Source organism: Tribolium castaneum, chromosome 1 (genome assembly GCF_031307605.1).
Source record: "Tribolium castaneum strain GA2 chromosome 1, icTriCast1.1, whole genome shotgun sequence".
NCBI lineage: Eukaryota > Metazoa > Arthropoda > Insecta > Coleoptera > Tenebrionidae > Tribolium > Tribolium castaneum.
The window spans coordinates 34,936,903-34,950,364 of record NC_087394.1 but is presented as its reverse complement, the minus strand read 5'-3'; the positions used below and the strand labels follow the sequence as shown (position 1 = coordinate 34,950,364).

At 34.3% G+C, this 13,462-nt stretch overlaps 6 protein-coding genes across 6 annotated transcripts; 3 read left to right on the top strand and 3 right to left on the bottom strand.

Moving 5' to 3' along the window:
- Window positions 1-764: 764 nt before the first annotated feature.
- LOC107397424 (uncharacterized) lies at window positions 765-4,341 on the bottom strand. Its single transcript, XM_015982762.2, has 6 exons — window positions 4,116-4,341; window positions 3,869-4,072; window positions 3,522-3,821; window positions 1,420-1,644; window positions 1,174-1,374; window positions 765-1,127 (listed from the first exon to the last, which is right to left on the bottom strand). The coding sequence occupies exons 1-6, from the start codon at window positions 4,254-4,256 to the stop codon at window positions 822-824; spliced, it is 1,377 nt and encodes a 458-aa protein (XP_015838248.2). The 5' UTR covers window positions 4,257-4,341; the 3' UTR covers window positions 765-821.
- Window positions 4,342-6,516: 2,175 nt separating this feature from the next.
- Window positions 6,517-7,362, top strand: LOC655174 (glutathione S-transferase 1-1). Its single transcript, XM_961694.5, has 3 exons — window positions 6,517-6,704; window positions 6,755-6,958; window positions 7,013-7,362. The coding sequence occupies exons 1-3, from the start codon at window positions 6,564-6,566 to the stop codon at window positions 7,316-7,318; spliced, it is 651 nt and encodes a 216-aa protein (XP_966787.1). The 5' UTR covers window positions 6,517-6,563; the 3' UTR covers window positions 7,319-7,362.
- Window positions 7,363-9,827: 2,465 nt separating this feature from the next.
- On the top strand, window positions 9,828-10,694 carry LOC655250 (glutathione S-transferase 1). The gene is made up of 3 exons (XM_961779.4): window positions 9,828-10,018; window positions 10,066-10,269; window positions 10,321-10,694. The coding sequence occupies exons 1-3, from the start codon at window positions 9,878-9,880 to the stop codon at window positions 10,648-10,650; spliced, it is 675 nt and encodes a 224-aa protein (XP_966872.3). The 5' UTR covers window positions 9,828-9,877; the 3' UTR covers window positions 10,651-10,694.
- Window positions 10,695-10,784: 90 nt separating this feature from the next.
- On the top strand, window positions 10,785-11,598 carry LOC655331 (glutathione S-transferase 1). The gene is made up of 2 exons (XM_961873.5): window positions 10,785-10,966; window positions 11,010-11,598. Exons 1-2 carry the CDS (start codon window positions 10,826-10,828, stop codon window positions 11,523-11,525), a joined length of 657 nt encoding a protein of 218 aa, XP_966966.3. The 5' UTR covers window positions 10,785-10,825; the 3' UTR covers window positions 11,526-11,598.
- LOC655415 (glutathione S-transferase 1) lies at window positions 11,577-12,432 on the bottom strand. Its single transcript, XM_008202716.3, has 3 exons — window positions 12,226-12,432; window positions 11,985-12,188; window positions 11,577-11,935 (listed from the first exon to the last, which is right to left on the bottom strand). The coding sequence occupies exons 1-3, from the start codon at window positions 12,364-12,366 to the stop codon at window positions 11,624-11,626; spliced, it is 657 nt and encodes a 218-aa protein (XP_008200938.2). The 5' UTR covers window positions 12,367-12,432; the 3' UTR covers window positions 11,577-11,623.
- LOC655499 (glutathione S-transferase 1-1) lies at window positions 12,392-13,411 on the bottom strand. Its single transcript, XM_962054.3, has 3 exons — window positions 13,119-13,411; window positions 12,874-13,074; window positions 12,392-12,825 (listed from the first exon to the last, which is right to left on the bottom strand). The coding sequence occupies exons 1-3, from the start codon at window positions 13,257-13,259 to the stop codon at window positions 12,517-12,519; spliced, it is 651 nt and encodes a 216-aa protein (XP_967147.2). The 5' UTR covers window positions 13,260-13,411; the 3' UTR covers window positions 12,392-12,516.
- Between the last annotated feature and the right edge of the window lie 51 nt (window positions 13,412-13,462).

Below are 13,462 nucleotides of genomic sequence, written 5' to 3'. Positions count from 1 at the left end.
ATAAAGCGGCATTTCTGATTTAACATGAAAAATTCGCAGACGACTAGATGACAATCATTTAAAAACACATTGTACTTTATCAGTATTACAACTTGGAATGATTAAATTTTCAAAATGCACCTAACAAAGAGAAAATAATATAGTGGCGGTCAGCTCGATTTGCGTGTGCGTCATCAATTTCATTTTTTCATTACCAACACAAAGCTATAAAAAATTATCAAAAACAATGCAAATTTAAACAGCTAAGGGCTATCTAAGGGTGGTATCCTTGAACATTAATTTACATGTGCACTTCGACAACACCGTCAAGTGTCACGAATTTGTCAAACTGACATTGACAGTAAATTATAGACGTCGTCGCATGGTTGTCGAAAGTGTTATCGGTGTTAATCGCAAGTATTTTCTGTTCGTTTATTGTGTTTTGTGATTTGCGTTTCGTTAGGTTTTTGATTCTGCGTTTATTAGTTCTTGTTTTGTGAATCTGTATTTTTTGTAACAACTCATAATTTAAACACTTCGTAACCTCAAAAAGTATTTGATAGTTTGTCACCGCTATGCCCCTGCTATGTAAACTTAGTGACAGAAATGTCAGATGACGCACACGCAAACGGAGCTGAGCGCTACCATAATAAATAAAGTGCAGATTTTAAGATCCTGAATCCATCCAGACCACATAATATGCAGAAATTTTTTCTTGTTTAAATGATTAAATTAGTTCAAAAAATTTTCGCAATTACACTAGCTTGCATTAAAGAGGTTAAAAATAACAATTAATAAGTAAATTAAACGAAAATTAAAGAAATACAAAAAATACAAAACGCTCAGCGTAACAACAATTTAACGTGAGTGGTGTAACTGTCCAGTCCTTTCCTATTTGCCTCATAAACCGGCAGTTGTTCGAGTTTTTTCATCCAAGTGTTCAGGTTTGGGAACACAACATGGTCAATTTTTACCAAAACATTCAAGGCTGTGATTGTAGTTATTAAACTATAGTCAGCAATCGTGACAGAATCGCCCGTTATCCACTGTTTTCCGTCGAGAAAAGCCTCCAGGAAGGAATAAACTTCATCAGCTGCGATTTCGTCTTCTTGTGTGATTGTTTTTTTCCCGTCATGGATTATTGGATACTTGTCAAAAAATTCACGTCATGTTTTCAAATTTTTAAAAGCTCACCAAAATTTTTAACAACTCGGGAAATGCGACCCCATTTTCAAAATGCATTCTTTGGTTCACGATGGCTCTCTGTTTCAAGTCGTTCGGGTAAAGAGAGTCGTCTTTGGCGTATTTGGAGACGAGATAAGCCATAATTGCGTGACTGTCCCATAGGACAAAATCATTGTCGACTAAAGTGGGGACGGTGTGTTGAGGATTTAACTGAAGCACGTGTGAAATTAATTTGAACAATCAGGAAGCGTTTACCTTGAGAAATTCGGAGTTTTTGTGTTCACGTTTTTCCACATTTAATTTTTTGAGTTCGAGATCTAGATCTATTGTTTTGGCGGTCATTAGAACAGCTCGGACTGGCGGCGTCAGATGTGTGACATAAAGTACGGGCGCCATTGCAAATGAAAAATGAATGAAGATTCTTTTGTTTCTTGTAAAAATGTATGCCTTATTTTCCATTCCAATTGGTATTTTGCACATTCATGAACAATAAATTAATTTCAATGTAGGTAACACGTCACGATTCTTAACGAAAGCGAAAACATAAAGGAAATTATTTTAAAATTGTAAATGATCTCCAGATAAGAATGTCTTGACGTTAGACAAATTAAAACTGTACTTTTCCACTTATGTTAACAATAAATCAAACGATCTTTCAAATCTTTGCAAAATTCAAAATAACTTCACACATTCATAGTTAAAAAATGTTAAAGAATGGAAAAACTGTAACAAAATTTCGTTCTCAAAACACTATCTTATTTCTAATTCCACTACGGTTATTCTAACTAAAGTATCTATTTTTTCGTCTATAACACCAAAGCCGCTTTGGGCAACGCTTCCGGCTACAGAGGCAAATAAAGTTTTACACTAGAAAAAATTCATAACTCAAAAACTAAAAGTCGTAGAGCAATGTGGTTTGTTCCATTGGATTCAGCGGCTCATTTTCTGTATTATACCGACTTTTAACGAGATTTAAAATTTTAAAGTTTTTTGCAAAAAATTAAGATAGGCATTTCCTATAATGAAAAATTTTATTCAACAAAAAAATTCATAACCCAAAAACTAAAAGTCGTAGAGCAATGCGGTTTGTTCCATTGAATTTAGCGGCTCATTTTCTGTATTATACCAACTTTTCATGAGATTTAAAATTTTGATTTTTTTTGCTAAAATTTCCTGAGTAATTTAAAAAAAAAATAAAAAAATTTTTTTTAATTAGTTCTATTATAGTTTTTCGAAATTATATATGCCTTTACAACCCTCTAGAGTTGTTAAAAGTCAAAACAAAGTCCATATGTTCGATTTTTTGATGTTTGATTTTTCCAATTTTTGTCGCGATTTTGGTCGATTCCCGGGTATCCGGAACATTTATCGAGCAATAACTCCAGAACTGTTAATGAAAACCCCATGAAGTGCATTATCGTTGGAAAGCTCTTTTAATTGTCTGTCATTTTCAAAAAAGACCTTTGTTCTCCGACTAATAGTTTTCGAGAAAATTGCAAATAAAATCAAAAATAGGTAAAATTTTAAAAAATTCAAAACTAAAAAACTATTGGGAATTTGGCAGTTTTCTCGATGCCAATCGATTCCCCAGATCATTTTGCAGAGGTACAGATTAAAACAGTTCCACTTTTTTGAATAGTTTAGCCGTAATTGAGAAAATAAAAAAAATTAAAAAAAATTAACACCTCCCTACAAAATGGCGAATTTTAGAAGTGTCTCAGAATCAAATAAAACTTATCCTGTCATATAGATTTTGATGTGCTCTTTACGATAGAGAAAAGCGTTTTCTCCTAGCTCTTTTAGTTTGGCCGTAACCGGCGATTGAAAATTGAAATTTTTTTGCAAGATATCGCCTTGAGTCCTAGTGCAAAACGGTCCCTTAGCACTTACCTTCATAAAAATGTGCAAGTGCAAAGGTAAACTGGTCGCAGATACGCAGTATGTAGCGTAAACGTGTTGGCGTTAGTCACAAAGTGATTATTTTTAATTAATATTAATCCAACCTGAAATATCTTTTTTCAGTTGTATTATGTTTTCCAAGTAAAATTTCCGATCAATAATTTATTAGTCCGCCAATCAGCCAATCTGCATGCAATGCATTCGTTTCAAGGATAAACACTACATCAATAGTCTAATAATAAAACACATCCACCTTTCTCCAGATCAGATACTTTGTTGGTAATCGATAAATAATATGTAATGCATGATACGGAACAACAAACAATCCAGCAGTTGATTCGCATCACGACCTTGTTATTTTCCTTCGGCCTTGACCTTTGCCCTCAATCAAAAACCCGTTTATTTGTTTTAATTATATATTTCACGTAGTTGAACATAAATACGAAAGATAATTATCCTAATATTGACTTAACGTAGCCAATGAATTTTTCAAGTCCTGGCTTATTCGCCTCATAGGCCGGCAGTTTTTCAACATTTTTCACCCAAGCGGTTAGCTTTGGGTACTTAACAGGATCAATTTTCACCAAAACATTAAGAGAACTAGTCGTGGCAATCAAACTGTAATCAGCAATTGTGACAAAATCGCCAGTTAACCATTGCCTTCCTTCAAGAAAAGCTTCCAAGAAGGAATAAACTTCCTCAGCTGCTTTCGTATCTTCAGAAGTGATTGTTTTCTTCTCACCATAGATTAGTGGATACTTTTAAAAGGTGAAATAAAGGTCAGACAATTTCTGGGTTTACGTACCAAAATTCTTAAGAACACGGCAAAAGCAACACCACTATCAAAGTGCATCCTTTGATCAATAACCGCCCTCTTTCTCAAGTCTTGTGGGTACAGAGAATCGTCTTTGGCGTATTTTGAGAGGAGATAAACCATAATTGCATGGCTGTCCCATAGGACAAAACCATCATCATCGACCAAAGTGGGGACGGTGTGTTGGGGGTTTAGCTGAAAGTTTGATGTCAGTATAAAAAATATAGTAGGTTCTTACCTTAAGATATTCAGGTGTTTTGTGGTCACCTCTACGAAGGTTTAATTGTTTGAGCTCTAGGTCAAGACCGATTGATTTTGCAGTCATGAGAACAGCTCGTACTGGGGGACTTGGAGGCATCATATACAGAGTGGGCGCCATGGTGAATGGAAAATGAATGAATAAAAATGATAACGCGTGTCACGTTTCTTATCTTTCTTACTTAGTGCATATGTTTAAAAGGAAACAATGACTCTGCTGTGTTTGAATTGTAAATGTTAGTTGCTTGTTTTGGAATCATATTTTTTTTGAGCTCAACTGTTTATTATAACTGTAGCCCCAACTGCATTTTTTCTTTGATCTTTGTTAGAAATTGAGTTTTTCAAAAACTATACAGGACTATAATGACAATTTCGCTAATAAAATACTTCATGAAACATAAATACAAAAAGGTAAAACTCTCTGTTAAAAGTTCTACCACCATCTAGTCACTATCGTATATTGCAGCTTCACTTTCTTCGTAAGCAAGAAAGAACATTTTTTTCTAAAAAATTATAAAAAAATAGAATGGAATAGAAGACAACCATCTCTGTAAATGTCTAAACAGAACAATTTCCAAAAAAATATTGTTCTAATTACATTAACAAATTTTCAAATATTGGGTTTCGCTAAATTAGTCTAAAACTTAACTTAAATACTTAACATAGCTGAGCGAAATTTCCGCAAAAATAAATAGAAAAAACATTAAAACAGCAATTTCAAAATATTGCTAAAAAGTGGACTAAAAATAAATAACTATTTGTATGTATACCAAGAAAAGAATGAGAGTATATTCTCTCTCAAAAATTAATTAATTAGAGAAAAAAGCGACTTTCCTCCTCCAGTGATTTTTCAGACGACTGCATAAGAAAATATCGTTTTTCACCTTCCAAATATTTCATGAAAGTACGTTATTTCCTTCCAAAAGAAGAAAATGAGGTAGGAAAGCACGTTATGTAAACTTTTTTCTTGAAAGTGCTTGTAAAAACATATAACATACTTAAAACCGTGAATCCAATAAAATTTACAACAAATAAATAGTCAGATTGAACTTCCTAAAAATTTATCTTTACTGTATCGATTGAATATTAGTCGAAAAAATAAAAGTGTATAAGTTTTCGCTACCATCCTCCACTCTACCGATTTTGCAAATTTCCTTTTTTTCCTGAGCAACAAATCAAGAAAACAATTAAACAATCAAAGAACAATTAAAAAAAACAGTAAAATCTCTCTTAAAGGACACCTCCTATAAGCGGACCCCTCTAATAAACGGACGGTCTTGATAGAGCCGTTTCGAGTTAATGTATTTTAAATGATATTGTTTCTTTTTTAAACGGACTCTCCAATAAACGGACGCGAATAATGCAATTGAAACAAAATATCTCCTTTAAGTGGACATCATGCCATCGCGTGTGTGTTATTAAGTAGTTATCATTATGACAACTCATCAAAAAATTCGGGGAATCACATAAGCGGGCACGTGTTATTTTTATTTATTATTGGTTTGGTTTACCCAAAACAACCCCATTTTAAAAAAAATTAACCAAGAAATTTGAAACAGAAAAAACGTTTCTAATTTTTTTTTAATCTAAACTGAAAGTATTAATAATTAACTTATAATCGATTTACATGAGCGCTTAATAAAAATAATATTTACTTTCTGACACATTTATCGGGATGAAAACTAAAGAGTAAATCAAAATATGTTTCTGACGAATCTGCAAATATTGATAAACAAGGTGTAGTAAATTTTGAAGAAAAAAAGTTTTTTCTGAGAAATAGTTTATAGGTAGGTATTGGTTTTGTAATTATGCTGCCGCCTCTTTAATAAATTCTTTTTAGTTTGTTTCTATGTATAAATTATTATTTCTCTTAAGAGGACACCTCTATTAACCGGACAAAAATCATGTCACCGTCGGAGAACATTTCACTGTAGTTGCAACAATATTCTGTCTCTTTATCGAAAGGACAAATTGTTACGATCTGTTAATTTTTTCACATCGTAAATTCAGCGATTAAATAATTGTTCGATCGAATTGTGACGCTAACTTTAAATAAATAATTATTTTCCACGTACTGAGTGAATCAAGGTTGTGTTACGAGCTACACCCATCGGCCCATTTATGTTCCATGCCCTTGAAACATTTATTTCGCGCAAAATTTAATTTCTATAAGTTCCAAAAATTGGAAAATTTCACATTTTGGATAAAACTGATTAATGGAAATTCCCTCCACCTCAAAACCAACGGAAATGTCCACACTTTATTTTATCCAAATGAAACATCAATTTTTGGAACTTTCTCGAAGGGAACTTTAAACGCGAACCATTTTTGCCATCTCATTTGTAGATATGGTTATCTGAATCAATAAAACTAGAGGGACAACGCGAGATACAACCAGTATTCCGGTGTGACTCGTTAGAACACAACCATGGCTATCACCTTGTACATGGTCGCTCCAAGCCCAGCGGTACGTGCCGTTCAAATCACAGCCAAGGCTCTAGGAATAGAGCTGAAGGAAAAACCTTTGAACTTTCTGGAAGGCGAACATCTAAAACCCGAATATCTCAAGGTAATTGTTTAAAAATTTAACGAAAAAAATTATTTCAATGAAAAAAATAGATCAACCCCCAACACACTGTACCCACTATTGTCGAAGACGACGGGTTCACTCTTTGGGACAGCAACGCCATTAACGCCTACCTTGTCTCAAAATATGGCAAAAACGACTCCCTCTACCCCAAAGACCTGAAGAAGAGGGCACTTGTCGACCAAAGACTTCACTTCAATAACGGAGTTGCGTTCGCCACCGGTTTAAAAATTATCGTAAGTCAATACTAATCAATAATTTTTCAATTACAATACGGTACTAATGTACAGGGTGCTATTCTTCGCGCTGGCAAAACCACAATCGATGATAAAGACCAGGAAGACCTGAACCGAGTTTACGCATTTATTGAAGCTTTCCTGGAGGGCAAGCAGTGGATTGCTGGCGATTGTGTGACCATTGCTGACTACAACTTGTACGCCACTGTTAGTGCCATGAATGTTCTGGTACCGATTGATGGCAAGAAGTACCCGAAAGTGGCAGCTTGGTACAAGAAAGTCGATGCTCTGCCCGAAGTTGAAGTGAGCAAGAAAGGCTTGGGCATGTTCGAAGCCATGATTAAAGGCAAACTTAAGTAATTATTTATTTTAATTTTATTTTTTCTAATAAATGTTGAGCCAAGTTATTGCGTTTTATTGGTTTACCCAAATCACCGGTCTCGGCTGACCTTGTGTGAATGACTATCTCATTTCCGTTGTAACTGCGTTAGCAAACTTTCACATGTTGGATTGAAAATCCCCTTTTTGGTCGGAATTTTACCCAAGTTTCCAAACAATTACAAAAGCTTGTTCTGTTTTCTAAAGAACTTCAACTTTAGGAAAAGTTCTTTGTTCGCTTATAATCATGACATTAATTTAATTAAACAATAATATAATCTCTCAAGTGCGAAGAATTCTCGGGAAATTACACGTATTATAAATTCGTAAACAGATAAAAATGGTGTCAAATTATATAACAAATGTATGCAAACTTTACCCTAAAAATGGATACAAATTATTGATTTCATGCCTTAACGATTTTTCACAAACTTTAGTAGGACGAATAAAAATTCCTTTCCAACATAAAAATCTAACAAAAATAAGTTAAAATATGCACAATACGAATTCTAAAAAAATAGTGTATACAAAGCTGTCCCGGCTAAGTTGTTGCTATCAACTTTTTTGAATTATTAGAGTTATTTTAAGGTAGATTTCATAAACTTTCCCTATACCTAAATTTTTAAATTTAAAGTTTTTTTTTTGAATTTGCACCTTCCATTTCAAAAATCGATAACTCTGCCATTTTTGAAAATTTTGAATTGTTTTATGGCTCATTTAAAAGAGAAAGCCCAAATCTTTCGTTTGGTGTTTTCAGATTTCTAAAAAAAATGACAAACCCCAAATGTTTAGAGTTAAGTTTTCAGAATTTTAAGCACCTATAACTCAATTTTTTGAAATGAAATGGCACAAGTTTTATTTTATTTTTGTTGAATTTATTTTGTTTTCACGGGACGGACAACACAATTTTGAACAGAGTTTGTCGTTTGTTTAATCAGAAATGGTTTTATGGCAAACTATGCAAAAATAGCTGTGGTTAGTAAGAAATTTTCTACAATGTCAAAAAAAGCAACATAACTTGAAAATTATCACAGATAGGTATAGGGCATGCTAATACAAATCGATGGAGAAAAAAATTCTCCTCCATCTGGTAAAATAAAAATTGGGAGATTCCATTTAAAAAAATTAAATTATAGGTACTTGAAGTTGTTCAAACTTAACTATAAAATTTTTGGGTTTGCTAAACTGTTTTTCAATTTTGAACACACTGGAGAACAGATAGAGGCTTTCACTATTAATGCTCCAAATATGATTTCGAAACCTCTAAAACTAAAAGAATTACCGATTTTTTAAGAGACAGGTGCAAATCCAAAAATTTTCAAAAAATCTTAAATATCTTGAAAACGGTTAAACTTAGGTACAAAAAAGCTGATAAAAACGGCGTTAAAATAACTCAACTAATCCAAAAACACATTGAAAAACATAGCTTTTCATTTAAAATAAGAAAATAATCGGTATAGTACAACAATTTTAAGTCTAAAAAACAGATCTGCTGAAATTTAGGACGAAAAATATTTCATAAAGGCCTCCGCATTCGTGCCGCAAACCATAATTAAACAACAATTTCACGCAACCCCAAGTTCCCTTGAAATGAAATATAATGAAAACGGTGTGTGATGAACAAGTATACACGCGCTTAATGAACTAATCTCGCATTTACAGCGAAAATGTGTTTCTGTGTTTCCTTGATTATATAGTTGAGGCTGGAGAGATTACTCTCAAAGCAGCTGAAACATGAAACGTTTCTCCTGGCGGGTATAAAAATCTAATTTTATCGAAACGAAATTTGTCGAGATGCAAAACGAATTGGGAGGGATGATAAGTTCTTTAAAAGGGACGGAAAATGTTATGCTGCGTTTTTAAAAGTTGTTACTGATGATAAATTTAATAGATAGATGATTCACTTTCTCAACAATGTGTTGTGCGACATAAATAGTACACTATCAATAAATAACATTGACTCAAGTAAGTAAAATTGTTATCTTGTCATGCAAAATCTACTGTTATAATTGCTGTGAATGATACAGCAGAAAGTAAAATGTTTTCTTAATTACTTTTTGTTACACATTTACACACGCTATGAAATAATAAAACTCTCGGATATTTTCCATTCATATTCAAAAAATAATAATAATAATTTGCACATAATACAGTTCAATAACGAACTGATTCTACGCAAGGTTACATAATACGAGTATTTCTACTTATTATTCGCAAACTAAAGTTCAAATAACTCATTTGTAATTGTGCAATAATTCTCCATATTGTTGGAAAATGTTAAATATTACGTACAGTCACAATAAAAAAAATTAAAAATATATCCAGCCCGTTTGATTAGGGGTGACTTTCTTTTTGAACGTGACTGTACTAGGCAGGACTAGATGTAGGCAGGAGTACAAATATAAAAAAATCTCGTATCATTTAGCACCAATCAAGCCACAAAATATAAAATGCAATTTGAAAAATCGCCGTTCCATGAATAAAACAAAATACACGTATTTAAATAAAGTAAATGCCAATTGTTTTAATCAGTTCATTATCATGGCACCTACTTTGTACATGCTTCCTGCAAGTCCTCCTTGCCGAGCTGTGGTTATGACAGCTAAAGCCCTTGGCGTGGAATTTGTAGAAAAAGGTATTTACTTCTTTCGAGACGATAATGTGAAGAAGGAATTTTGCAAAGTAAGTGATTACAACTTTAATTATCCACTGATTGTTGCTTCTACAAGATAAACCCACAACACACGATTCCAACCCTTGTTGACGAGGACGGATCGGTATTTTGGGACAGTCATGCAATTATGGCCTATCTGGTAGCTAAATATGCCAAAAATGACTCGCTCTATCCTCAAGATATTAAAAAACGAGCCATTGTTAACCAACGATTGTTTTTCGAATCTAGTGTTATATTTTTTCATATGAAAAATATTGCTGTTAGTAGTTACAAACACTTTATCAGGTCGTGGTAAAAAATACATTTTCAGTGTTCAATTCTTCTAGACGGCAAAAATTTTATAGAGTCGGAAGAGAAGGAACCTCTACTTGAAAGTTTAAAAGTTTTGGAAAAATTCCTAGAAGACAGTGAATGGATGGCTGGAAATTCACTTACCATAGCTGATTATAGCCTAGTTTCGTCTATCGCTAGTGTTAATAACGTGATACCAATTGATCCCGAAAAGTACCCAAAGCTAATTGCTTGGTTTCAAAAATGTAAGGAGCTTCCTGAATATGAAGTCACGAGGAAAGGGCAAGAAGAAGGTGCTGCTATGCTTAACGCTAGATTAAATATGTCATTCGGGAAAAAATACCAATAATAATAAATAATAATAATAATAATAAATAATTATTAAAATTCCAATACCCATCACATGATTTGCTTACAATGTGTAATTAACTATAATCTGCATCGCAAATGCCAGAGCAGACGATAAACTCAGCCTAATAAAGTTATCGAATCAGTGTTTCATTGTGTGCAAAGTGGTCAACATCATGGCACCTACACTGCACATGCTTTATGCAAGTCCTCCGGCAAGAGCTGTCATGATGACGGCCAAAGCCATCGGACTTGAACTCAATCTGAAAGAAGTTGATTTCATGAACGAGGAACATTTAAAACCCGAATATGTGAAAGTAAGTCTCGGACATTCCCGGAAAAAATCTTAAAATTTTTTAGATGAACCCTCAACACACAATTCCAACACTTGTAGACGACGATGGCTTCATAATTTGGGACAGTCATGCCATCATGATCTACCTGGTCTCCAAATACGCCAAAGACGACGCACTTTACCCCAAAGATATCAAAAAACGGGCAGTTATTGACCAAAGACTCCACTTTGAATCGGGCGTCGTATTCGCACTTTTGAGAAGAATTGCGAGACCAATTGTTATCGGAGGTCAGGATTTTATTGAAGAGAAAAATCAAAAAGGTGTTATTGAAAGTTACGCTTTCTTGGACCAGTTTCTGGACGGGAGAAAATGGGTTGCTGGTGATTTTAAAAGCATTGCAGATTATAGTCTGCTTTCATCGATCAGTACACTAAACAAGGTGATTCCTGTCGATCCTGAAAAGTATCCAAGAGTCATCGCTTGGCTGAAAAAATGCGAGGAACTACCGGAATACGAGGCCAACCGCAGAGGAGTGCAAGAGATGGCTGACATGATCAACAGCAAGTTGGCTAAAAAATGACTGGTTCCGTTGTTACATAAATCAATTGTGTCTTTAATTAAAAATGATGAATAAAACTGTGTTTGTTTATTTATATATTTTTATTAATTGTTAACACTTCACTTTCTGGTTAGTCTAAGTTTAAGCATTTCGGCGGCTTCTTTCAAGCCTTTGGCATTGGCTGCATACTCTGGCAATTCCTCACACCTTTTCATCCAAGCAGTCAAATTAGGGTATTCCTCCGAGTCTACTGGTATAATAGTTACAGCGGTACCAACTGACGAAATTAAACTATAATCAGCAAGACTGACAAAATCACCAGCAGCCCATTTTTTCCCCTCTAGAAGCTTTTCCAATAAACCAAAACCTTCAATCATACCATCCCTATCATCCTCGTTAATAAAGTTTTGGCAATGAACAAGAAGCGATCGCTGAAATTACTCCACTGTTTAAAAAACTCATTTAGAGAGACATACAAACAGCGATATTCCTCATGTGGAAAAAAATTACTCCGGATTCAAAAAACAGTCGCTGGTTTACAACCGCTCGCTTTTTAATATCTTGTGGATAAACAGAATCGTCCTTTGCATATTTTGAAACGAGATAAGTCATAATTGCATGACTGTCCCAAACTGCGAAACCGTCCTCATCTTCCAACGTGGGGATAGTGTGTTGAGGGTTCAACTGATTAGGTGAGCAAAGGTTCAAGCTTATTACTTACTTTAAGAAAATGTGGTTTCAAATGTTCGTCTTGAAAAAAATTGATGTCTTTTTGGTTCAAATCAAGCCCGATGGCTTTGGCCGTAATCAAAACTGCTCGCACTGGAGGGCTCGCTTGAATCATGTATAAAGTCGGAGCCATGGTTTTGTCGCTGGGACAAGCACGGTTTAAATAATTCTTTATTAAACATTCATTACATTTATTGACTTTGCACACATTCTGACCTCAATCAGAGTTCAGCAAAGAATGAATATGTAAAGGTTACATAAGCTGAATATTTTAATTTCTAAGTTATATTGACAATTTATTTTTCAGTATGTTGTAAACTTCGATTAAGCCTTTCCTGTTAACCTGATACTCGGGGAGGCTTTCGCACCGTTGCACCCACTTTGCCAGTTTTTGGTACTTTTCCGTGTCAATTGAGACGAAAGCGTTGAGGGTACTAACAGTTGCGACTAAACTGTAGTCGGCAATTGTAACAGAATCACCAGCCATCCAATTTTTCCCTTCTAGAAAAGTTTCCATAATTGCGTAACTCTCCTGAATAGCGTCCTTATCTTTCTGATCAATCGTGGTTTTGTCTTCGTAAAGAACTGCAAACTGTTTTTACGTGTGTGTAAATCATAATCATAATTTACAATCACTTACAGCAAAATTTCTCATTTGAACCGCTAAAACTCCCGACTCGAAATGAAGTCTTTGGTGAATAACCGCCCGTTTTTTCAAATCTTCGGGATAAAGAGCGTCGTTTTTGGCATATTTTGAAACCAGATAAATCATAATGGCATGGCTGTCCCACAGAATAAAATCGTCGTCGACAAGGGTTGAAATTGTATGTTGTGGGTTCAACTGGCAATAAGTTTTATTTCTGAACTAGCTTCAGTCCTACTTACTTGAAGATACTCGGGTTTTAAGTGGTCTTGGTGCAAAAAATCAATTTCCTTTTCGTTGAATTTCAAATCAATGGCTTTGGCTGTAATAAGGACAGCTCGTACATTAGAGCTTGCTTGGAACATGTACAGGGTTGGGGCCATTTTGACTGAATTAGCGCAACATCATGTCGATGTTCGAGTATTTTGCACGACAAGGATTTGCAATTAGGAGAATATGTAGATCAATAAATATCATACGGAGGTTGTTTGCAACTACGTTATCAGTGAAACCTCACAATTTGAAAAACCCCCATCGGTGTCCGTTGTTGAGAGGTTTTACTGTACTAGGGTTTGTTGGTTTTTAA

Coding starts and splice junctions, on each gene's coding strand:
- LOC655331 (XM_961873.5), top strand. CDS start 10,826: ATGGCACCTACACTGCACATGCTTTATGCAAGTCCTCCGGCAAGAGCT. Junction 10,967..11,009: donor TAAAACCCGAATATGTGAAA/GTAAGTCTCGGA, acceptor AAAATTTTTTAG/ATGAACCCTCAACACACAAT.
- LOC655174 (XM_961694.5), top strand. CDS start 6,564: ATGGCTATCACCTTGTACATGGTCGCTCCAAGCCCAGCGGTACGTGCC. Junction 6,705..6,754: donor TAAAACCCGAATATCTCAAG/GTAATTGTTTAA, acceptor TGAAAAAAATAG/ATCAACCCCCAACACACTGT. Junction 6,959..7,012: donor CCACCGGTTTAAAAATTATC/GTAAGTCAATAC, acceptor ACTAATGTACAG/GGTGCTATTCTTCGCGCTGG.
- LOC655250 (XM_961779.4), top strand. CDS start 9,878: ATGGCACCTACTTTGTACATGCTTCCTGCAAGTCCTCCTTGCCGAGCT. Junction 10,019..10,065: donor TGAAGAAGGAATTTTGCAAA/GTAAGTGATTAC, acceptor TGCTTCTACAAG/ATAAACCCACAACACACGAT. Junction 10,270..10,320: donor TTCATATGAAAAATATTGCT/GTTAGTAGTTAC, acceptor ATACATTTTCAG/TGTTCAATTCTTCTAGACGG.
- LOC107397424 (XM_015982762.2), bottom strand. CDS start 4,256: ATGGCGCCCACTCTGTATATGATGCCTCCAAGTCCCCCAGTACGAGCT. Junction 4,073..4,115: donor AAACACCTGAATATCTTAAG/GTAAGAACCTAC, acceptor TCAAACTTTCAG/CTAAACCCCCAACACACCGT. Junction 3,822..3,868: donor CCGTGTTCTTAAGAATTTTG/GTACGTAAACCC, acceptor ACCTTTTAAAAG/TATCCACTAATCTATGGTGA.
- LOC655499 (XM_962054.3), bottom strand. CDS start 13,259: ATGGCCCCAACCCTGTACATGTTCCAAGCAAGCTCTAATGTACGAGCT. Junction 13,075..13,118: donor TAAAACCCGAGTATCTTCAA/GTAAGTAGGACT, acceptor ACTTATTGCCAG/TTGAACCCACAACATACAAT. Junction 12,826..12,873: donor TTCAAATGAGAAATTTTGCT/GTAAGTGATTGT, acceptor ACGTAAAAACAG/TTTGCAGTTCTTTACGAAGA.
- LOC655415 (XM_008202716.3), bottom strand. CDS start 12,366: ATGGCTCCGACTTTATACATGATTCAAGCGAGCCCTCCAGTGCGAGCA. Junction 12,189..12,225: donor TGAAACCACATTTTCTTAAA/GTAAGTAATAAG, acceptor TCACCTAATCAG/TTGAACCCTCAACACACTAT. Junction 11,936..11,984: donor TCCACATGAGGAATATCGCT/GTTTGTATGTCT, acceptor GAGTAATTTCAG/CGATCGCTTCTTGTTCATTG.